Source organism: Anopheles funestus, chromosome 2RL (assembly GCF_943734845.2).
Source record: "Anopheles funestus chromosome 2RL, idAnoFuneDA-416_04, whole genome shotgun sequence".
NCBI classification, from domain to species: domain Eukaryota; kingdom Metazoa; phylum Arthropoda; class Insecta; order Diptera; family Culicidae; genus Anopheles; species Anopheles funestus.
Genome location: NC_064598.1, coordinates 35,252,472 through 35,277,484, shown reverse-complemented (window position 1 = coordinate 35,277,484; position 25,013 = coordinate 35,252,472). Strand labels below are relative to the sequence as shown.

Here is a 25,013-nt window from a genome sequence, read left to right as displayed (position 1 = left end):
GTTAAGCTTAGTTCTGTTTCCGACGTGTCGTCCTGTACACACACCTGTTAGCAATGGGATGCAAACAAATTTTGGTGTTTGGAGAAATGATCTTTTATGCAACGATCAGTGGAGCGATCATGCGCTGTGCCCCCCCCCCCGGCCCATGATCAGTGATGCCATAGAACAAGAAGCGCGAAATAAGCTGCAGCCAGTTCTTGTCTATGTACACATTGACCCCCAAGGTTTTATCAGTTACACCCCCCGTGAGTGTTTCTGGCTCTGTCCGTTCGGGAAAAGTAATCCTACGATACGGACGCATTAATACTTGGTCAATCGTTTCGCTCTTTCGTATCCGAGCGACGCAAGAATTGACGCTACAGTGATTCTCTGGTCTGTAGATCCTCTGTCAAATTCTCGCACGCCTATCATATCGTACTAGGAACCGGTCGTCCGTCCGTATCGCTCCTTATCCGCTCTGTAATATACAGAACGATGTACTCTTAATGTTCTAAAATTCTAACAAAACCCATAACGGAAAAGAAATGCTTCGTCTGTTTCGCAGGCACTTCCCAACAGAGCCCCTCCGGGTACGCCGGGAAACAAGACATCAAGGGGTGGGCATCAATACAACCAATACGCTATGTTGGCCGTGTTGGACAACATTTTGGACACTGGACAGGTGACAACAGCAATTTTTCTCGCTAACTCCCTGTGTTCTTTATATTCAACGATATATCCTGCGAGTAGTTTCTCCATGAGAACCAAATAGTGGCACAACCGGAAATTCCTTTCAAAATGTCCTTCCTTACGTTTTATCCACTTACTAAGGTGTATATACAGCAGGGGCTGAGGCTGAACGCGCACGGGTACATTTCCATGCTGGACACCGTCGTGAAGCCTTGGATCACGAGAGTGGCCAACGGCAGACCGTACGTGTTCCAGCAGGATTCCACTCCGTGCCATACAGCCTCCAAAACGATAAAGTGGTTGGCGGCCAATTTCAACGACTTCACCGCGCCGAATGTGTGGCCTCTCCCAGCTCCCCGGATCTTAATCCAATGGATTATTTCGTGTGGGGCGCGGTGGAACGGGACACCAACAGATGTATATATAGATATATTTATGTATAGTGTTGTCCATTCTCTTTCCCCTACACCGTTGTCGTGTGTGTGTCTGTTTTGTATGAATACGCGTAATGGTCGCGAAATGATGTGTTTTTCTCTATTTTTCGAATGATCAAATCATTGTTAATTTTACCCATCCTTCCCTCGTCCTATTTAGTTCGTTTTCCCTGCATCACACACATCAGCCGATAACCATTTTTTCCAGATCAATCACCCAAAAATAAACTTGGTTAACGTTAAAGCACTAATCATTAAATGGAAAAACCAATAGAAGCTGGTCATTTCCATGCCAATCACCACTGGTTGTTTGTGTTTGTGTGTGTGTTGTAGAATTTAGCCGAAACGAACTTTTTTGTATTTTTTTTTAATTCTTTGTTTTTTTTTTACAGGGAGAAATGAAAAGGGATAAAATGAAAATAACATTGAATGATGATGTTTTGAGCATTGTATGTGGCCAAGTTTATGCTAGATAATCTTTGAATTAGGCGCACGGGCCACTGTCTGGTGAATGTATCATTGCACAGTTCTATGTAAATTTATACTGACTGAAACAACGCGCCTTTTACTGCAAAAGGTAATGTCACGAAGTATGGAGAAAAATGGCAAATATGCTTGGCCAGATTCAGGTACCAATGGGAGGGGGTTTTTTTTTTTTTTGTAACAACTATCGTTACAAGCCAGCTTTTACACTACATTCGGTGTTTGTATTGAAACGATCACCGTGTCTCACAAAACACTCTGCTATTGATATGTTGTGTACGTGTGTGAAGAGAAACATAAACACAAGGGAAACAAATAAAGATGAAGGGTAAATGATAAGAAACACAAACACTTAAACATATAAGAATGAAAAGAAAGATATTTTTTGTACTTTTTTATGTATCGTTTCGTGCGTTCGTTCTGCGTTCAACACTCACCTACACAAACAGTGATGGCATGGGGATGACACCAGGGCGAAAAGGGAAAATACATTCATGAGACAAACACAAATACAAGGTCGTTAACATTTAATTTTACACAGAAAAACAATCAAGGTGAAACAGAATGTGTAGAGGAGAAAGAGAATGCACATAAGTTGTATAGAGTTAGAAATACACATAAAATAAAACATATAATGTTTGGAGGGGGAGGTAGGGCGAATTTTTATTCTAAGGGGCGATTACGTGTTTTCGTTGGTAGAGCAAAAGCGTCGCATACTGGCAACACACATTTCAAACGAGCCGGACACAGACAATGCAACAGCCTTGGGGACGTCACATCCTAGCTGTTTGGCGATCGTTCCCTGACGTGTCTAGTAATCTTTCTGAAGCTTAAAGCAACGGCGATACATGGTCAACAAATCGCGATCGTTCACTTTCCAAGAAACTCTCCAGCTGTGATGAAAGAAAGATGATCTTTCGTTTAGCTCGATTTTGTAGCTCGACAGTAAAACAACCGATACAGGACACACACGCACACGTTGTCACTGTTCAACCAGCATAATAGATTTTCAACATGTAGCTCGAAACATCGAACAACCAGGGATTTCGTTGACGAGTCGTTTGAAATGTACGTCCACCCATGTCTGCGCGCGCATCTTCACTTGTCGTCGTTTCTCTCTTAGACGGCACAAACCAATCGGCAGGCAACGGTTAGCAGACTGGAATGGGAAACGTTCAGTTCCCGTGCGGCCTCTTCTTATTTGACTAAAAAATGCTTCTTCTGTCTGTTATGCTGTGCTGTACGCACAATTATGCTTTCCCTTTTTCCATACCAATTGGGCCTTAAGAAGAGTATGAAGGAACACAAATACGCTCTACAAACACAAACAAGCGTAACCGCATTCTGCTGCCTTGCTCGCAATCATTTGAGATCTGGGGTACGGCTCGGAGCGTATAAGATACCATCCCGCGTTGGTCTTACGGATTTTGGTGTCATGAAACGTCCGAAAAAAAATAAAAGAAATATTAATTTAAGACAAAAAAAAACCTATGAATGAAAGTATTGCAATGGGTGATACAACTAATACGACTAATACAAGAGGGGGGAAAGGAGTAATTATTGAGGCATTTTTTATCACACTTTCAAATAAGACATACAAGGAAATGGGGACACGAAGGGAAAAAGGAGATCGGGATCCACTGGTAAGGCAGGGGGTGTGTATTTGTTTGTAGGAAGATGTGAGACAGGAATAAATTAGCATACCGGATGCAATTGCACTTCAGAAACTATATCACGTTTTGATTATTTTAGAAGGTTTGAGCAGATCATTTTACAAACAAAAAAAAACAAAAAGAAAGAAGAATGCATTACCAAACCACCCTTGGTGGGATATTTTGTTTGAAACTAAACGCTACAATCGTTGCCCATTTGTTTGCAAACTATTCCTTCTCCGTTCAGTTCGACATTCGCTTAGTAGCACAGTTTATATGTTGGGAGAATGGGAGGAAGCGGGGGAGAGGAGGGAGGACAGTTCAAATCTACCCCTATACACACACACACACCCAACAGTTTTACATCACAAATCCTACCCCCCCACACTGTTGCTTCCTTACGCTAGATTTTGAATCCCTTTTACTCATATTCGTTTTCCTGCCCATTTTTGCATGAGTAATTTTAATACACGGACCACACACAACACACAGGACACCAAGCAATTAGTAATAACAACACTTAGTGCCAATGTATGATGTGTAGTGCGGGTGGTGGGGCTTTACATTACCGGTGGTATTTTGTGTTTCGTGTTCTCCCGTAAGCATAATCATACGATCATCCACAAGTAAGCTGGTGAACGATGAAGAACGTTTTCTCACAATCACGCAGGTTGGCCGCCTCGCAACAAGGACACGCCATTTGTTTGCGACAGCTACCATCCCCACTTCAACCACCACCCTCCCCACACACACACACACACGAATTACCCTAGTAAAACACATACAGTTAGTGTTGGTTTTGAGTTTTGTACTGCAATTGTTGCGCGCCTCGCTACTTTCTTCGCCTTGCGTTTTTTTTCCCCCAAAAAGGATCGCATCGTTTGGCGAGAGTTTAATGTCTTTAGCTGCCAAAGTTAACCAGCAATTCCCTACCGCTTTTGTGGCGGTATTTTGTTCTATAACCACATTCAGTAGGTTCGTAGGTGCCAAAGATTGTGCCTACTTGTATGGAGGATGATATCGGGACGCATACTGAGCTGTGTGTCAGAAGTAATATTTTTTCCATTACTTGGACACAAAAAAACATAAGAAAACAAAGTCAGAGCTATACATAAAAATAATATTGCATACGTTCGTGAATATTGCAGAAACGAATCGAACCATTTTTACGAACTGCATCGTCGATCGTCTTCGAAACTATGGTTCTTTTGGGTGGGGGGATGTCAGGGGGTTGATTTGAAAACTCACCCCGACAATGAAAAATGTTCTGGTTGACGACTAAGCAAATTTACTACTAGATACAGTTACGTTTTGCGGTGATACGTATAGAATGTCTGTTTAAAATTTCATGCAAAATAACATCTTTCTAATTTCATAAACTATTCGATAACAAATTCCGATCACGGTGAGAATTTCATATGATTTACAATTGAACAGATAGTTCCAAATGTTCTGCACTGCAGAACAAATTTATCGAAAATGTTCTCAAACACTGAACAATACGGTTGATAAAATTTAATTCTTTAAGCTACAATACTACAAATGACTATCAAGGAGCGGCGAGGTAACTGTACCTAGTAATAAATTTACACCTAGCTGTCGTAAGGAGAAACAAACACCTTGCAGGTACACACAATTAGAGGAAGATGACTTAATAATAATAAGAAAATGATGTTCCGGCGATTAGAAGTAACTAAATAACTACATAAATTCATTTCAGGGCGAAATTCACGATTTTGCAAAAAACTTGCCCACAAACTGCTGTATGTTCGTATCCTGATCGGGTTTTGTAAGTGTTTTGTTTCTCTGTAGAACAACATCATACCCCATTATTGCCAATCTCAGTAAGGCTACTAAAGGCCTAAAACGTTCACGTTCCTTACATGAACGACCTTTGTACCGGGTTTCAACGCTACAACAGACACACATCCCTCTCTATACTCTTCTGAATGCGTGAAAAATTTACTTCGGTGTGTGTTTGTGTTTGATTTGTTATATACTTTGTACAATTGAAACTGAGTTCCCGCTCCGCGTCCGATAATGCAAAACACCCCCGGTGGCGCACGGCACAGCACACACAGCCTTTTCCTCCTTGCGCTAATTGTACACACCCCGTATGCCGCGCGTGTCCACGTGTGCGTGCGTGCGGGAGTCATCTTCAGTAGCATAGAAAATCTGTTTCTTAAAATTCAAATTTATATCACCGTTTTCTTAAAAAGAGAACAAAACAAAAAAAAACAAACAACAATCCATTACGCCAATAATCTTGATATTGGGCTGATGATCAACGGGACCGTTGTGTGTTTGTCCACATCATTTTCCACATCTATTTCTCCTCACACTCTAGAGTACCAGCGTCAACAAAATGAATGGAAACTAACTATGGCCACGGTGGAATGGGGCCCGGTTTCCATTCTTTCCCAATGTAACCTCAGTCCAAAGTTTGGTTCTGCATCTTGCTGTTAGAGAGAAGAATGGGTGACTTAGAAATAATTGTACAAAAATAAAAGGTACCCCTAGCAAAAACATAAGCACGATGAAAGTGTTTTGCATACACGGGTTTGAAGGTTTAGAAATTTTAGTTAAATTTCTGTTTATACAACAAAACAAAAAAAGGACACGTAAACCTCTGTGAGACAACTCGAGCACAGGTGAGCTATAGACAAACCGATATGATGTTCGATTTGAAGCAGACCACAACTAATGCCCTTCGCGTGTACTGCACTGTATCTCCCCCGAAGGGTCGTTAGTAAACAAAAAAAAATAGTAATAGAAATTCAGAGATCAGAAACCACTTTTTTCCAACAACCGTTAACGATTGAATCATAATGCTTGGCACCAAATCGTTTTTTTGGGGCGTACAAAGTACACTGCTAGTACAACTATAATTAAAACGCACTAAAAGTATAGGAATATCTTATGGAAAAGATAATTAAAAAAAAAACAAATCAACAAATTTGTCGCGCGTACAATCTCGTTTTGTTGAATGTTCCGTACAAACACGAGTTGGCGCACTCCCTCTACTTCTCTCAGTAAACAGTGGTATGGCCAAAAACAGGAGCAATGGAAAAATCGACGCTTACGACTATGTCAAGTCGCAAGAGTTCGATTGGGGTAGTGTGGGGTGTGATAGGTAGCACCTCACACAAAAGGAAACAAACATCCACCCATCACCACACACATGATCGTATCTCCCTTCCAGAACTCGGGTGCTTGGATCCGTTTGCTCCGTACACACACAACGCACATCGGACTGTATACGTGTAATTTCTGACCGATCATCTTCCTTCCACTGCTCTGTCTCTCTCTCTCGCTACTCGCTGGCTTTGTAGGAAAGGTTCCACCGACTTACGCCCAAAATGCACCATAATTTCCCTTCTTCAACAGCCATACACAACGATGGCATCTGCATGAACTTCTGCATGGACTAATGTGTACTCCAAATTCTTCCTACTCTGTCCTACCGTGTTCGCGTGCGTAAAATTTTGCCAGCATCTTTATCCTATCTTGGTTGCGAGACACAGCCGCTACCCTCTCTCTCTATCTCTCTATCTCACTGCTAGTGGTTTGTGTATCTCTAGTTCCTGTCCTGTCATATATAATTATCGTCACGTCCTTTCACATCGTAATGGATCGTTCAAAGTAAAAAGTATTAAACTTGATCATTATATACCGTAATCAGAACATTCGAAACGAAAAAAAAAAATCATATAGTCATAAGGATTCCTTTACATACATACACGTAAGACTACTCGCTCCTCTTCGTGCCTCGATCTCCCTTTTAGTTCTCCTTTCACTACGGTTGTCGGCGATTCTTCTTCTCTGCTTGTCTTGCTTGCTGCAGACAAACGTTGGCAGGCATACAGCCATACAGCATACAGCTCTCACTGCGAACAAGTATGATCATGCACGATGTTGACGACGATTCGATCGTGAGCTACGGCGATGGTGATCAGCTCGACCAAATTGCGGAAGGCGACATGCCACGATTTCAACACAGAGACGGCAACAAAACGTACCCAGGCCGGCAAATAACAATTCGTCTGCAATTTGCTTTCCAACTCTGAAGCGCGACAACAGAGTCCGGGGTTAGTTTACAGCAAACGACACCAAGAGGCAAGGGATGCGCACCCCATATATCGTCGTCTGTAGCGACAAACGGCAAGTTATCCGGGAATTCCAAAACTTTAAAGGATTCAGATCCCTTTAAAGCAAACGGGTTTCTCTACCTTTGAAGCTACATACAGAAGGAAGAAAACAGGCTTTTGCGGAGACACTTTCTCATCCATGACACCATGACGAAACGCGTGCAGATGACTTTTGGGTAGGATGGATGTTGTGGATGGGCTTTTGAACCACGTCCTTATCCGGTGTCCTACACAACTGATGATCCGCTTGCTTGCATAGCTGGATCGTTGGATGTGGATTTTACTTTGCCACTGTCTCCCTGTTTTGAATGTTTCTGCTTCACCCCGTAGTTTGCTTCGATGCGTGCGTTACCTATTTTGCTTGAGGTGCTGCTCTGTGGCTTCAGAGTCCTCGCATTCCGTTGCTTTCGTTGTCATCTTTCAAAGGTAATAGAAATACGCAACAGCACAACTTACTGTGGTTGCTGCTGTTGCTGCTGCTGCTTCGCTTTCTTCCGTCGATTTCGCTTCCGTTGGCGTGCTGCTCGTGATCCGCCATCTTCTCGCCGTGTTGTCGTCATCGTTTGTTGCTGGTCGGTACTTCCGCCAACCTTTGACGAAACGCTCGTCATTACCGTATCTTTGTCACTGTTTCCAATCGTCCTCGTCGTTGTAATCGCATGTTCAACACTATCGCTGCTACTGCTGCTTCTGCCACACTCGGTTGCGGTAACGGGTTGTTAAGCCTGCACGTTGAGAATCGTTTTCAGATTGTGCGTGAAGGCGGCGGCATGGCGATTGCTTGCCTTAGCCGCTGCCGATGCACACGATTTCATCGCCTTCGTTCGCAGCCGCGGTTGCTGCGGATGATACTGCTGCTGCTTTAGCGCACCGTTGGTGGAGGAGGAGGATCCTGCCGCCCCCTTTTTGGTGTTGCCGCTACCGGCCACCGTAGACTGGACGGATGAACCGCCCGCCATCATCATCATTGACGAGAAGGAACTGCTAACGCTACTGCTGCTGCTGATGCTGTTAGTGCCGCCACCGACGGTTGTCCAGTGAACGGGAGGCTTCGGCAGTGCGGTGGGTGCGGGTGCATCGTAACACTTGCTGCCGGCAAAGTGGGAAAAGTTTGGCGGCGAACCTGATACAGGCCCAGCACCAGCCCCCATCGGTGAGGACATCATCGTCGGGAAGCTGCCACCACTGTTATTGCTCGGACTGGAGCGTTGATTAAAGCTGTTTGAGCTGCTGCTGCTGTTGTTGCTGTGGCGTCCACCACCGCCTCCTACAGCACGTCCACCGGTAGGAGAATACGACGGTTGCCTTTGCTGCTGCTGCTGCTGTTGTACTATCGGTATTGTGTTGGAGGAGGAGAAAATACTACGGAAGTAGTTTGCGCTCGGTGACCGCTGACTACGGTTACCCGCTCCTCCGCCGTTTGCTCCATTGTTGCCACCACCACGCTGCTGCTTGCTGGTGCTTCCATTGTTTCCACCATGGTGCAGCTGCTGTGCCGAGGGGCTCAGCTGCTGCGGGCTGTGGTTGTGGAAGTATCGCTCGGCATGGTTACCGCTGCCAGCATTTCGCCCGTTACGATTGTGCGAGTTTGTCATCGCGTCCTGGAGAAGTCTCTGGTTCTCTTCACAGCTCTCGTTTTGATTCCTATCGTTTTTTTTTCACCACTTCTTTTATTTGCACTTTCACTTTCGCCTTGCCTGCTACACGCTGACGCCTTTTCCACGACGTCTATTTACACAAATACGCACAAACATATGCGCCCTATCGTACGTGCATTAAAAAGGAAAACAAAAACGATATTAATCTTCCACGATCTTTTCACGTTTTTCCGAGTGAAGTTGTGTGTGATTTTCGCTAAGAAACAAAAACTAAACAATCACTAACTCTTTCACGCACTACTTTCTGTTTTCCTAATTCTCTCTTTCAATTAGTAACAAAAGAGAAGAAAAGAAACGCACTCGATTTTACACATTCGCAACCGTTGTCTCCCTTCTCTTCCTTTCGTAGTTTTGCTTGTTGTTGCTTTCTCTCACACACATACGCACTCTTGGGGGGAGCATACGCACTGCATACACTGTGCACAATTAGAAAATATATGATGACGGTAGCGAACCTTTCGTTGCTGTTTCAATTTGGTGGAAAATATCTGGTTGTGATTGAAATGAAATGCAAGCTTGTACAGCGTAACTTTTGTATCTTTTTTGTATAGTAAGAACGTTAACCGTCGGTTTTGCGCTTCTTCTGCCAAAACAAACAAATGCAGTGCGGGTCTATCGGTGGCTTTTTTCTTCTTTGTTCAGACAACTGACCCTTAATTAGGGAGATCGCTTCGTCACAAACACGCAAAATAATACACACTCGCACCTTTCCTTTCACTGGACCGAAAACTGCAGCGTGGCTTCCCCTCGTCTCACGATGGTTGTGTTTCGCACTATTTTGCGTCGGGGTTTCCTTTTGGGGGGCTGCGTTGGGGGCGATTCGCTTACTATCACAGAATATATGAATGGAATAAGTAAAAGCCACCACCATTTGTTGCATACACAGTTGTTGGGAGCTGTGGATTGCTCGTTCCTTTCGCTTCACGCGCGGCGTCCGAGGGGCGATCACTCAACCAGCACTACACATCGACGAATGAGGCTACGATGCTGGTCGCTTGTTGCTTTCGCTTGCTTCTCGTTGCTAGCGCGCTACCTTTAGGTGGAGGGGACGTTGTTATGCTTTGGACGTTGCACAGCAAAACGGTTGCTATGTGCAGCTGCCGTCGCTCTTTCAGGGTTGTTTTGACCCCGTTTTCCTGCCCCGTTCGTAATGAAGCACAACGGCACTTCACAACTGCTGCTGCTGCTGTATGTTTGTGTGCGTGTGTTTGGTAAGGTTGTACGATAGCACCGCCTCTTCAAAGGGCACATACACACATGCACAGGCACAAATACGATGGCAAACAATGGAAAATCGGTTTTCAACCCTCTTGTCAAAAGCCTACCCTACGCTTTTGTAACGATTTTCTTTGCAAATTTCGGTCCCCTGTTTTTACTGTCCAGGAAATTCCACGTAGTTATAGTACAATAGTTATAATACTAACTGCTAAAAAATAACACTATGTTTTCTTTAGCGATTCATGCGCACCCCACACACACACAGCACACAGGCTTTTGTTTTTCCTCGCCACTCTCTCTGTGTATAAAGCGGTCCGGGATCGACACCTGGACGCTCGGTTTACACGCTGAATGCACGTATGCCTTGATGTCAACAACAAATAGTGTGCGTGCGTGCGTGCGTGTACGCTCACGGTACAATCGCTTTTCCTTACAATTATTATTGGTGTATAAATGAGCCGTTGTTGTATAACTCTGCAAGAGAAATGCGAAATGAAGGGAAAAAAACACACATTAATTAAGTGTCGTTTGCCAAATGTTAAAGAAAAGGAGATTACGTTAAGATGGCATGGTTTGGCTAATGACGTGGAATCGTCACTTTGTGGTAGATTGTGAAAGAAAAAATTAAACAACTTATTTTATGTAACGGAAAATGTAGCATAATGGGTGGTTTTGGCGTGAAAAAAACATTTCCTCCTACCAACCAAAATGTGTGTTTGACGCACACGCACACTATTATGCGACGGGTCGCTTTCGAACGTGTACGTGCACGTACACGAACGAAACCACAAGATGGCGGCGGCCCTCATACAATACAACGCAATAAACATTTTTGCCTTCAACAATGTAACACACTCGGACTGGTGTGAAAAAACCATGTCTTGGTAGAGGGAGCAATTCACAACCTCACCTCAAAAAATGTGTTGTAACAAAAAACAACCCTCTCCTCGTCTGAACAAAACGTACATTACAAACAAAAAAAAAAAAACAAACACGCACACACATTTCACCACTACAGCTACCCATTCGTTTGGACATGGGGTAGCGAGATCCAGGGTCACGCATGAAGGGAAGGCACATTAAAAGCAATGTAGTACGTTTCTGCATCTTTTTCTTCTTCTTCTGCCCCAATATTACAGCACCCAAAAAGAGTACAAATTCATACCATGAATCCTTTTTTTATATTCACACATTCAAACAATTCCGATTGTGCGTACGTGACAATCGACGGTAAAGGCGAACACATTGCTTAATGGAATAATGCGTCATAGGGCAGCAGTTTTCCACACAAAGAAAAAACAACTATCGTAACGTAGGCGAGCTAGAAATCGGGATCTGGAACTTTCTAAAAGGAAAACTTTATCAGATAGCAAGGTAGCAAACACACTCACGGAAAATAGGTGTTTTTCCACTTCACAAAAACGGCTACCAGGATTTTCTCTTCCAGCACTCGTGCGCTTTTCTTCAGACTTTTCTCCTTCACACTTCTCTTCTCTTCTCACTCACACCTCGCGCACATCCACACTCTCTGGCTCACAGTCTCTGACGAACGAACCGTTCACATCGAGTTTATAATTCAAAATGTCAGTTGTGCTTAGTCGTGTCTCGACTACATCGGGTAGGAATTTGCCCGAACGAATGGATACGTCAAATCACGTTTGACAGTCAAGCTAGCACAAGGTGTACCTACAGGAAATATCAGTTGTCAATTGGAGAGTTCCGAAATTAATAGTGTTTCAGATTTTGTAGTGTCCAAGTGGATGCTACGAACTAAATACTACTTCAGCGGATTCTAGTGGTAGCAGGAAGTTACCATGTCGATTAATGGACTTTAGTAAATATAACCATTTGACATTGTCTTTTTGAAACATGGGTTCGCAGACAAAAAAACAAGAAACGCATTTTGGAAGGACTATAAATACTGATACCATCAAACACATTTATTCATAAATAGAACAAGCCTATAGGAGAGTCTTAAATGAGACCTAGAACGTCTAAATATTACACCATGCATCGTCGTTGTAATTAGTGTAGCCTTCCCATTGAAGGGTTATTTTGGCTGCGTACGTTGCTGTTACGCAATGTGAAACATTTCATGGTTTCAGCGTGAAAGGATTCAATTCTGAATTGTTTTATTACAATGTGAAAAATTGTAAATTATTCCCTTTATTTCGAAGCAGCTGTACTATTCCTTTTACTTTTATTTGTAATAAATCAACGTTCATCAAAAACAAATGTACAATTTCAACCCAGTTTTGAAACAGGCAGCATCATTTTGGTATAAAGCCCGGTTCAGACATCTTGATAAGTGTCAGTGTTACATCTTATTACAAATGATTGTTTTCGAATCCGGTTTTGTAAAAGTACAACTTTAGCTGACTAATATCTTTTATAGCTTAAAAAACACGACCGAATCGTAATTTGAACTCAGACCGGGATTTTTGTTCTGATTTTAGGCGTTTTAAAACGCTGGTCCGAAATTAGGCAAAGGAACTGTCTCTGGGTAAACAGCCATAATTTTACCAAAAGCTTAACAAACATTTATGAACGATGTCTAAATTTTTGCTGACTTGTAAATTGTATCCGTTTGCGATGATGTAACATTTGATACAATAGCTTATCCTTAAACATACCATGCGTGTGTGAACTACACTTTTTCATGGAACCAAAAAAAACACACACCCACTGTCAACGGCGCTGTCAACAGTCAAGTGTCAACTAGAAGAAAAATTTATCAAGAGAATGAGAAAAAGAAAGTAAAGTGCGAAACGAAGAAAATCCAGCGGAGAACTTTTTCGTGAAACTTGTGAATTTCCTTTAATCTGTACTCGTTTTTCCTTCTGCTTACGTGCTGTTCAGTATCATTCCTGTGCAGGTTACGTGCTTGATGTAGCAAACCTTGTGCGTGGTGTGGCTAGTGCAGAAAAATTCACGACAGCGCAGCTGCCAGTGTCGTTTTTCGTTTCCGGATTAATTTATGTGACGAAGGATTGCACAAGCACGGTGTGGCACTCAGGTACCCAGGTGATTAGGCACGGATATTATTTGCATTTGTGTGTACAGTGTAGTGTCCCTAACGATCGGTCCTACTACAGCGTCGAAAACAGTGCGGATAACATATTGCAACATCAAGCACAAACTTTACGGAAGGTCCACGCGTAAAAGGTAAGTGGAAAAGTATTAGAAACAAGAGGAAAATTCAATACAGACGCACACAACAACACAGTGGCCGGTGCATATTGCAGTGCATTCCTTTACACGCGTGCATGTCAGGGTTGTGCAACCATGTTTAGAGCTACGGGTCCATCAGCAGCCTATCCATGGATCTGCATGTCAATTAACAACCCTTGAAAGTGTCTCAGTGCAAAATTGTCCTTCAAATTGCAAATGCAATGTTTTACCAATGCGTTTCAACAATGCGGTTTAGAATCATAAACACAAACAAATCAAAACTATGGGTTGCTCTTCCCTGGCCATTTTGTATCCTTGCGCTCGCGATTGCGTAGAATGTTTGCTCTCTTTTCCTCTCGGTATGACTGTGTGTATACTTGATGTTTATACGCTCCTCCCGCTAGACCAGTGCTGCCATCGGAGGATCCTTGAACGTGTCGAACGGATGGTGTGTGTTTGTTTACTATATTTATCAAATATCTCACCTTCTTTACGTTTTGCCCCAAGGACGGAACCGAGATTTATCACAACCGTTTCTGTGGAGTGTAATTGGTCTAAGAGGTGGCTTAGTTCTCGAGGCGTTGGAAGTTGCATAACATTCAACAATGATGTAATTAAGTCACACGTGCAGTGTGCTCTGCTTAAGAAGGGAACTTCACTTAGGCATATCTGTTGGAATTGATTTTCCATAAAGCTGTCTTATCTGGTACCTCTCTCTAAACAGCTGATGTTTGGATATTGTGCTCTTAGTTCACACATGTGTTCAATGAAAATTCACCCATTACGCACAACCACATCATAGAGACTTTGAGGAGTTAAAGGGCAACATATGTTAACAATCTTGTACTACTTACCTCGCCGTTTCATGCTGTTTATTTCGTCCCCTCTCCTGCATTAGGTCCAACACCTTGCATCGCATTTTAATTCACTGTCTTCGAGTCGGTCTGTGGGTGTTCGGGAGATTACGTTAAAAGTGCGTTCAAATCGGGTTATCATAGCAGGCCTGAAGCTTATTTTAGATGACAGAAGTCATTACTTTTCATAGCCAGCTTTGACGTAGCGATGAGACAGAGAGCAGATCGCAGGATGGCGTGTTTATGTTTTCCATTTCCGCCTTTTTCCACCCCGGACCTACAGCAAGAATTCCCCACGTTCCGGTACTGCTACAGTTTCTCCCGGGATCTGGCTGCGGTTTTTGCGGGTACGTCTTCGGGTTTCTGGCCCGGGGTGTTCGTGCTTCAATCGTGTGCCAACCGGTTCGGGTTTCGAGTTCAAGGATATTTTGTCCGGAATATCCTTGTCGACGGACAAGTTGGAAGGTTTCTTTGTTCGTTCGTCTGTTTCTCCGTTCGGGGATCGCTTCAGGAAGAAGGAATATAGAAAAGGGAAAGCTTCCTGTCACGCTATTTGGAGCATTTTATTCTCCTGCTAGTTCGTTTGGACCTTATGTGTGTGTGGGGGGGGGGGGGAGGGTTGATTAGGTTCTTCTGCACGTGAAAAGTAGAAGGAATGAACGAACGATACTGTGGGTAAGATTGTACCGAACGAACAACGATGGCTTTAAGAATTTCGAGAGTAGAGGAGGATTTCCCTGCTTCCCAAAAACGACAACGGAGGCATTCTTTAATGCGCAATAGCACACACTTTCGTTCTTGTTTCATTTCCTTAGTCGCGTTTGTCGGCATAGAAAGCTGGTAGTGTTTTTGGAAATTGTGCAACATTTAATATTGCGAGTCGAAAAAACCGGCCCTTAATGTAGAATGTCACTTGTGCGTGAGTGTTTTTATTAAAAGATCCAGAAATGTAAAAGTGTTAAAGGTAGGAAGAGGTTCTTTAAGCATTGAAGATTGGTTACAAAAGTTTGAACAAAAAAAAAACCGAGAGACAAGTGGATTGAAACAGTTTTACTGCATTGTTGACTTATTATATTGTACTTTTGCTCTTTCTTTTTTTGTTTATTGTGCACTTTTTTTCTTTTTTGTTTGGCGAGTGGTTTAAAATTCACGTTCCGTTGCTAGAATTCGCAAGCTACGAGCCATTTGACGTGCAAAATCAATTTTTCACGGTTGAACATTTGCTCGCGTTGTAGAATAAAAATGAGACCGTAACACGGAGTTGTACCGATTTTTGAATGTTGTTTCTTGCATATCGACCACTAATTGGACGCTGGGGGTTGGTTGGAGTTTTCGGCAAATTTTTTGTTTTATGCAGACAGTTCAATCTATTTGTAATACAATCGATTGCCTTTACATATGGTGCCTGGATGCTTGAGACAAATTTTCGGATCCATTTTAGTGCGTCAGGATCAGTTGGCGTACGATGTGGCGGAATGAGATGAGTGAGCATTCAACAGTATCGAATGATTGAGACGAGGTGCTACAAAGGCTGGAAATTGCATACGAATTGAAGAGTGTTTAGAGGTCGATATTAAGGTTGTTATTTTTTTGTACTTTATAAAATCGGCCAGACTTTATTGATTTTTTGTTTCAAATTACTATCGTAGGGAAAATGTTTGAAGTTATTTCGGTTGATAAGTTGTGATGACTTTATTATCTAATTTATTTTTATAATTTACATGATTTAGCACCATTATGTAAATGATTGAAGAAAATGTGTAAATGAATAGTTGCACCAAAACTGCACATTTGTTTGCCATTTGTTTTGCCAGCATCACAGCTCAGAGCGTGGTAAATCTCCCTCCAGGCCGGAGGCAAAGTTGTAGTAGATGTGTGCTATCGATACGGAGGAATAAATCGGCATTCAACCGTTGCCATTCCGGTTCCCAGCAGCAGCAAAAACCCGAGTGGTCCACCCGTTTGACGTTCGATTGCAGCGCCAATTGGAAAGGTTTCCCCGTTTGCCGGACGAAACGAGCGCCGTGGGTAAGGAATACCTTTCTGTACAGCTGTCCTCGTGTGAGGGTGTGCTGTGGTCGCGGTTCAATTTGAACCTAATCGTGACGATAAATCATAATGCCACCGCTGGAAGGGCCATTTGTGGCGGCGGCGGCACGGTTTGACGGTATTTGGGTCGGTATCATGGGTCCGCACGATGCACACTTATCAAGGTGCATAAAATAATGAGTCCGCCCTAGGATTATTGAGTGCATTGCGCACATTCACGTTCACCGATACGCTGCCGGTCGCGCTCGGATGTCGTTGGTGATTGTGGTGGCTGTTTTGCCGAACTTGTTTCATTAATTTTCACGCGTCAGATCATTAAAATAGGTTTCTTTTACGCACTTTTTTTGCCTGTCCGATGTATGACAGCGATCATGATTGGGTTACCACCGATGGAGAAAGTGTGTTGAACATGCTTTAGATTTCAATATGCTGGTGTTTAACTTTTTTCATGTTAAAGGTTGAATGGTTTAATGTGGAGTAGAAGAAAGGTCATTTGAAATTTAACACTTTTATTTATTGGTGATGTTGATGATCTCACCGCTGACCATTACGATGGATTAAGATCGAGTTATCTTTTTTTCTTTTCATTTTTTTTAAGTAGATATTTAACACTAGAAATTTAGTAAGCAGAGACGACTTAGTTACCCACCTGAAAGACCTCACCGTCATTCGTTTCTGCTAACCTGTTATTAGAGTAATTTCATGTGAATATTTTTAGCATGTAAACAAGGTTAGTCGAACATGATGATGGAATTATGCTAATTGTTAACTAAAGCTGGTGCCAGTGCTCAGTCGTATAAAGTTTTTCAAAATTTTGTATGGGATTTGGTGGTGTATGTGATAAACGGCGCCAGTTCGGCACGACTGGACCGGGGATCAAATCCCATCCGAATCCGTCCCCCCTAGCAAGGACTGACCATTCGGCTACGTGGTAAAAATAAGTCTAGTAAGCCAGAAATAGCCGACATGACCTTACAGGTCGATAAGCCAAGAAGAGAGAGAGAGAGGGCTCATAGTATATAACTTTTAGTCGCTCCCCGGCTGAATAGATTATTCGTAAAAAAATTTGCCCCAATATATTCTACAACAATAGTATTAAAAAAATGAAAAGCAATAAAGGCCTTGTGTAGCTCTAGAAGCAGAGTATCTAGGCGGATGATCATAAACTTTCAAAAAAAAAAGTTTTTCTTCCACTTGATAATAGTCTGACCAAAATGTTGAGATTCAAATTGTAGTAAGTTTTAAGAAATTCAGAATTTCAGCACGATTCTTGATGCTTGCTCTTAGTGATGCAGTCATTGTTGTGTACCAGATAAATCATGCTTCATAACCTTATGGCCCCAAAGGCAAACCACCATTCGATACATCCAGAAGAAAACTACCGCCAACTGATTGTAAAGAATCGATATATGCCATCGAGTGCCATCGTGTGCACCGTGGGTTATGGACCTCTTCAAAGCATTTTGCAACACATACTCATTGGTTTCCAGCAGACATCAAGTGCATCATCTCACTTCCAAAACGGTTTGACGAACGATCCATCGAAACGCCAAACTTTGTGGTGCTCCATTGCACCGATATGTCGAGTGTCGAGCCTGTTCGCTGAAGAGCAAAAATGAGACAGGATGCAAAACGAAAAAAAAAACAACAACACAAGTCCATTCGGTTGCAAGTCGCACGTCAGTAATTTATATTGCATCTCCCGCCTTCCAACTACTACGGTGCGTTGAGTTGAGAAGCGGAAATGCAAAAAAAAGTAGTGCTATTTCGAATACTGTGGCAAGGTGTAAGAGACACCGGGAGGGGTCCTTTACAGCGGTGGAAAGGAAGTGCAAAAATTAAAGAAAAATCCATCATCATCAAGTCATCGCCGTCGACGCCATCGAGTTTTTTTTTGCTTGTTGCTGGGCACCACAAATTTTGGTACATTAGGAGCCGGAATGGTAAGATTGGTTGGTTAGGGATCTGGAGGTTTAATGCGGGGTAGAACAGTAATAAAACAACTTGACAGGGAACCAAACAAAATTAAGTAACAAAAAAAAAAAACACACAGCACATGAAGTAATGAAGAATAAAGCATCTCCGTTCGTCTGGCTTTTGCCAACCCATTCTATCCATGTGTTCCTTACATGCAGAGTACAGAAAAAGCTCCCCAACCTTAAAAAAGAACTAGAAAAAAAATATGAATAAATCACGAACAATCTTTTTCCTCTCGAGAGCAAGTAGGAAGAGAGCATTTGCAACAAAACCTGCGGTAATAATAATAATGACAACAGAAAAGTACAAGCCTCCTCCACGGTTAGTTCAATCACCTGGGCGAAGGTTTTGTTCGGGTTTCGGCAAGAGTCATACACGCACGTTTAATGCATTTATCGAAAAGTGCAACCTGCTCTACTCCACATGGTGCCCAATACGGCTGGTGGCCGTATTGTTGTATGGTGGAATGGAAGGAGGTGACCAAGCCAAGCATAGTCCCGGCATGAGGTACTTGATTTTTCGGTTGATTTTAGTTTGTTTTTTTTGGTGCGGATTGCCCCAACCTTACCTGGCGTTAAGATGATGAGAGCAAACAAAAAAAAGGGAAACGATTTCTAAATGATTTGCATATATAAAATGCACGCCGGTTTTACGTGGGTACTGTGCATTCTAGTGGTTGCTGATGATCATGATGATGTTGATGTTGATGATGATGAAAGGATTTTGAACGAACGTGTGACTGTTGGCAACTGGCTGGCTGAAGCCGGTATGGTGCAAAGGAATTGAGGTTATCTTTAAGTAGTTTTAATGTGCCTCCTCCCTCCAATGCGGTTGATCGTACATCAAAATATCCGCCATTTTATGATTTCCTATGATTTGTAAGTGTTTTTTGTGTGTTTTGTTTTCAATTCAATTCACAAACGTTGACAATTTATCTGCTACGCTGCTAGTGCGCACTCCGGAAAGCTCGTTAATCGTTGCATTTTAATTAAAAGTCAATTAAAAACGCCTAAGAAGCATCAAGCGGAGATCTGACATACGCCACAAAAAAGGACATGCATCATCCCTATTTGATCACCGACCATCACTTAACCTCACTCGCCACGTCCACGGGTTTTTCTTCCTTTTTTTTTTGACGACAAGCCGGTCGCTTTTCGCGAACGAGATCGTTTCGACGATCAAAGGCAGCAGCCACACGTAGTACGGTGATCGTAAAAATGGTTATGGCTCCGAGTCGCATTGTGCAAAGGCTGCCAAAGTGCTGCTGCTCCTCTGGTACAACGCGGCGACACGCGAGCCTCACTTTGACAGATAGGGATCGGTTTGACGGGTTGCTGGTGCGCGGTTTTTTTTCTGTTTTGGCCATATCCGCTAGCTTTACGAGATCTTGAACCTCCGTGAATGATGCCTGCTTTTTGCGTGGGTGGTCAACGCATTGCTGCGCGTAGGAGGTTTACCGAGCGTTGATTTGCATTATTTTTTTTACGATCGATCAAGCGATTTTGTTGTTGCTGCTTGGTTATTGTTTTTTTTTTGGTGTGCGGTTTCTCTGCTACCCTTTGCCGCCTGTCGAAAAATGCACATTATCGCAACGCACATTCGCACGTTCTAAGTGGCGAGTTTGTTGTAAAACGGTGTACAGGTTATAATTCTGGTTTTGTTGTACTAAAAAACAAAAAATGATGGAAACATTTTTACGATGCCGGCTCGAAGACAGGGGGCCCGGGGATTGTGGTGCGTTTGTCCAGAGATGCGAAAGGTACTGGGAAGGCGTGCAGCTATTTAGATTCGGATTCGGGTGGACACTTCTTGCACTTTGAGTATTTGCCGCTTCGGAAACGGTTCGCAAAATGAAATATTTTTGCGAGCTGAATTTCGCTATCGAGAAACGGACGGGGGTCGTAAATTGGGGAACGTGAATGAAATAAATCCCTTTTCTGGTGTACACTCTCACGTGTGTGTGCGCGTCTGTCTAACGTACGTACTTGACGTATGAATCAGCTTGCTGGATGTAGTCTTTACGGGCATAAATTCTTTTTGCAAGCTTAATATGCAGTTTAAAACACCAATTTCGGTGATTTTTCGGGACATTAAAAAGCGTTACTGTCGAAGCGAGGACATGAATTATTAATCCAGCATTGCCGAACGGAAAGTGTTTTTTTAAAGTGCGAAATATGATTTATGATACGAAAGGCATGGTAAGACAAGGAAATTTGCTTTACAAACGGAGGTCATTAGTGTTGCGCAGTGTAGCATGTGTAAGGTTATAAGGAATTAAGAGGGAAAAGTTATTTATTTTCCGCTTTTGTTCTAATTGCCAAGAGTTCCTGCAGTGTCTGTGCAGTCTGTATCCCTCCTTATGCATTCTTGTACATAACCTAAACCAGTGTTGGTAGTCTGGTAGTATTCTCATAACATGATCATATTTACTCTTTGCTACAATAGGGGATGATCTCCCAAGTTGGCACTGCACTTAGGACCGAAATTCAGTAGGTCAAAACCATGGAACTGTTTCCTATGTTTAACACGAGAACTGACGTATTTATTAATTGATGTTTTAGTTTTTATTCTTCAATATTTTGAAGATCTCTTAACCAGGGATCATTCTGGTCAAAAACCGAACGGCGAGTTGGGATATAGATGGGAGGTCTGTCGCGAAGTCTATGAGAGGGTACATACAGTGGTAATTAAGATTATCAAGGAGATTAAGGAGGGAAGGGACATCGAATTCGGAGGAAAGGATACAGGAAACGAAGTAGGATTGCGCTTGTCAATGGCGGAATTCAATATCTATTAAACCCAACAATCGGCAGCGGAGAGAATAAGAGGGTACAGGAACAGACTAACCGTGAAGAATTTTACGTACTGCGAAGCGCGTAAATTTCCTCTGAACTCTCTCTGGTCTCTGCATAGCAGTACCTCCTGCTGGAGTCGACATGACGCTGGCATAATCAAGGACGGATCGAACCCAGCAACAGTACAGTGCCCTAAGACATAAAGGATCACGAATTTCCGAACACCAAAGAGAGAAATTGTTCGCAAAACTCTGGAGAGATCGACAGTCGGAGGACGAGGACACGGGAAGAAAGGTTTTTATATCGTCACCCAAAAGGAGGTGTTCATCATTTGGAAGAACATTGATGGAAATTCGTTGATAAAATGGGAGAAAAGGATAGGACTAAGTGCACTTCCCTGAGGGACGCCAGACAAACCCACAAATGACGACGAGAACGAGTTGTCCAATCTAACTGAATAAGATCGATTTGAGAGAAAGGATCCCATCCAAGATAGAATTGGACTTCCAAATCCAAGTTTCTCGAGTTTGGTTAAAAGTAGAATGTAAGGCAAACTATCGAAGGCTGCTTTAAAGTCGCGTGTAAATTTCATCTATTTGGCGTTTACGACATCACGAAAGACACAAAACACATAAGATTTGTCGAAGTAGAACGTTTAGGCATAAAGCCATGCTGGTGAGGAGAAATGTGCTTAGTCACTATAGGAAGGATATACGATCGGACGATCGTATCGTTCCTTCCTATTGGATTTACAGATGGATTTACTTTTGAAGTGTTTAGAATATTTATACTAATTATTTTTCTTGGGAAACCACCTAAACCACCTAGTATTGCTAGAATAATATTGATAATTAATGAAAGGGGTTATATAATTATTAGAACAACCAGAAAAAATAATTACTTATTAGTTGTGCACGAACTCTACCACACAGTCATGCAAGTCCGTTTGCTTTTCGCCATTCCGTTTTATTGCACTTCCTACGCCATTGCAGCAGCACAGCGAACACCGTCACCGTTGATGAGACTGTCAAATTTGACGACGACAGGTCGATCACCCCACGATCATTTGCACTCCACAAACAATGGCCGTCAACGAATTGGGGTGGGCAACACATGATGCTGTCGAAGACGGCTAAATGCAGCACTGATCGGATGTTGCTCATCCAGCGTAGTTGAGTAAGTGTAGAAACAAAGCAACTGAAACGGGGAAAAGATCAGTGTAAAGCAGTGCAAAACATTTGTTTGCCGTTTACTGATTAACAATTCAGCGTGGTTTAGATCAGTTAAAAGAAGGCACAAGCACAATGGCGCTATAATCATTTTTTGGGGCCACTCCAAAGTGATCAGTTGCTTCTTTCGTTTGTTTGTGATAATTATATTAATATTAACATCCATCACTTCTCGTTCGGTAGCTTTATTGTGTACGATCGTCATCCCCTCCGCCTTTTTTTGGCATCTGCTGCATTATCATGGTGCATTCTGCTGGTGCTGCATTATCATGAAGAGAAGCGGGTTGTGTTGGTGAATAGTTTGTTTCTTCCTTTTCGCTGTGTTATCACAATCGATACGTGTTGGTGGTCGTGTTACGTATGCTGTAATGTGTACGGATGCAACCTTCCATCCCCCGAAACTGCATTGCGACTGCCGGCTGTTTTGCAACAGATTGCAATGTGTGCGTGTGTCTCGTTTCTGTCAGTTCTCTCTTTCATTTTATCTGCATTACGCGTGTGTGCATCCGGCATCTTCTACACTGTTGCAAGTGTTATTTAATCTTCACCGCTCTGGGTGCGATCGTTATGTACATGTTTCATTAGCTGCATATTGGGGGAGTTTGTGAAGTTTTGTTTAAAAATTTAACAGCACTAAATATAAACGATCGCGTAGTTAATAATAGCGATCATTACCATACGTTTTGCGATGGTTTTTTTTTTGTTGGTTCGTCTGCGATCATTTTTGCAAAGTGTTCGAACTGTTGCCAAACGGTAACAAACGGAAAGAAATGCAAAGAGAAAGGTAGGGTGCTTAAAAAAAATAGGCCATAACATAACGCTAGTCAGTGTATGTCGGGTTTGGGCCACAAACTGCACATACATCAGAAACTGACCAGCGAAAAGTCCGGGACGGAACGGTTCGCTTTTGGCCATGAAACTGACGGCGTTTGCATCGCGCGTGCTGCAGATGGGAAAGACTTGCGATGTATGTATGTGTGTGCGCTCGTTTGTGGCAAAGTACGGACGGTCAATACGGATGTCGGACTGGGACTGTGAAGGGGCCTAGAGAGGCGTTGGAATGGCACGCGGGACCGCGAGACAAGAGGGCCCCCAGTCAAGTTCAGGGTCAGTATGGAAAGATTTATTTTAGTCAATTCTGCACAAATGTACGTTCGGCTTCGGCGCGTTCATTCGTATATATGTGTGTGTGTGTGCGTGCATTTGTATTTCTCCCCTTTTGCTTTTTGCTTATGTTTTGTAGCGTTTTTTTGCGCTGGTTGGTTGGGGGGTTTGGACCCATCTCCATCTTTGCTCCACACGTTTGCAGTTGCTGTAACTTTCGGCTTTAGTTCTTGGACCCGTGGGGTGTAGGTATAAGAATTGGTTTGGTGGAGCGGCTGGTTGAAATCATTGCGTGTATTTTGGTGCGTGTGTTTGATGAGCTTTGAGGCTACATTCCGAGACATATCTCGGTAGTGCGTACCGCATTGCTCCATACGCACCATTTGGCTGTTGGTGTGTGCGTTAATGTTTGGAAGCACTCACCATAAGGTCTACAGCTGGCATATTCCAGCTTGGATGTCGATTTCCTAGCTAATGTTTTAAGTAGTTGATAGTTCTGCTTTGGAATCTGCTTAATTTGATAATACTATTACAATGCTTTATAGCAATAATTAGTTATTGTACAGCAGTGAAAATAACATTATTTCGTTGTAAAAATTAATTTATGTGCTTTTGTGTATAGTTTTGTTGAGATATCTTTTGTTTCTTTTGGAAGGTTCGCTCATTTTTTAACTTTGTTTGAGTTTTAATGTTCGTCGGACATTCTTAAATGGCTTGTGAAACATGAGCATGTTTTTTTTATAATGATTTTTTAACAACTTCATAAAGAGATGAATATTTCAAACTTTTCAAAAATATTATATTTTGTTCCAATAAAACTTTCGACTTTCAAAAAAAACGTTAACAAAAAAAACCGAACATGAGTTGGGAGTGAATTGATGGCACAGGGAATGGTACAGCCAGAAAAAAATCATTCAACCCCCCCTCCATGACGGGCGGAAAACTGTCGGCATTTTTCCACCCATTTGCTTTCCGTGGGGTAATTTGCTCAAATATGTTTAAATAATGTGACACATGCCCATGCACTGATGATTCCTTCTGGTGGAAAATGGCTTTGCGTGTCGGTGGGTCGTCAACGGCACAAGGTTGGCACCGAAAAAAAAATCTTCCAACAACCAGCACCAACCGGAATGACTGGACGCATTGTAAGATTCATTACACCCAGACGAAGACGGCGACGGCGATGATGATGACGTTGTTCTGTCTGTGGTGGAAAGCACATTAGCGATATAAAGTGGATGGCTGTAGCTATATCGTTATTTCCGTTTGTTTCACGCATAAGCTGGATGATGTTGTAGACGATGATAATCGGTTTTGTTGATTATGGTATCTTCAAGCGTGAGCGTGATTTGTGTAGAAATTGTACAGAAGTGATTAAATGCATTGATTTTGTTTTGCCCAGCGAATGGCATTTCGAATGGAAGGCAGCGCCCGGGCAATGATGATGGCAATAAAATAGTCATTACTTTCACTTTTAGGCTTTTTTTTATTCTAAGTTTGATTTTTTTTTATTACATTAACGGATTATAGTACCATTTTGTGGATGTGATTCGATTTTTATGGTGTTTTGAT

The 25,013-nt window shown here is 42.5% G+C and overlaps 2 protein-coding genes across 4 annotated transcripts in view; one reads left to right on the top strand and one right to left on the bottom strand.

The window, feature by feature from the left end:
- Window positions 1-1,406: 1,406 nt before the first annotated feature.
- Window positions 1,407-11,903, bottom strand: LOC125774721 (uncharacterized). Of its 2 annotated transcripts, XM_049444893.1 has the most exons (3): window positions 11,654-11,902; window positions 10,697-10,736; window positions 1,407-9,147 (listed from the first exon to the last, which is right to left on the bottom strand). In XM_049444893.1, the coding sequence occupies exon 3, from the start codon at window positions 8,979-8,981 to the stop codon at window positions 8,106-8,108; it is 876 nt and encodes a 291-aa protein (XP_049300850.1). In that variant the 5' UTR covers window positions 8,982-9,147; window positions 10,697-10,736; window positions 11,654-11,902; the 3' UTR covers window positions 1,407-8,105. The 2 variants fall into 2 exon arrangements, with proteins under 2 accessions (XP_049300850.1, XP_049300852.1); XM_049444895.1 differs by lacking the exon at window positions 10,697-10,736 and having other exon boundaries at window positions 11,654-11,903.
- A 1,074-nt stretch (window positions 11,904-12,977) lies between these two features.
- Window positions 12,978-25,013, top strand: part of LOC125774700 (steroid hormone receptor ERR2) — a 34,630-nt gene continuing 22,594 nt past the window's right edge. Inside the window, exon 1 of one of the 2 annotated variants that reach the window (XM_049444868.1) lies at window positions 12,978-13,427. The gene's annotated coding sequence lies outside the window, so the exon portion shown is untranslated. Of the gene's footprint in view, window positions 13,428-14,890; window positions 15,252-25,013 lie in introns of those variants that run through there. The other variant, XM_049444869.1, reaches the window with a different exon arrangement.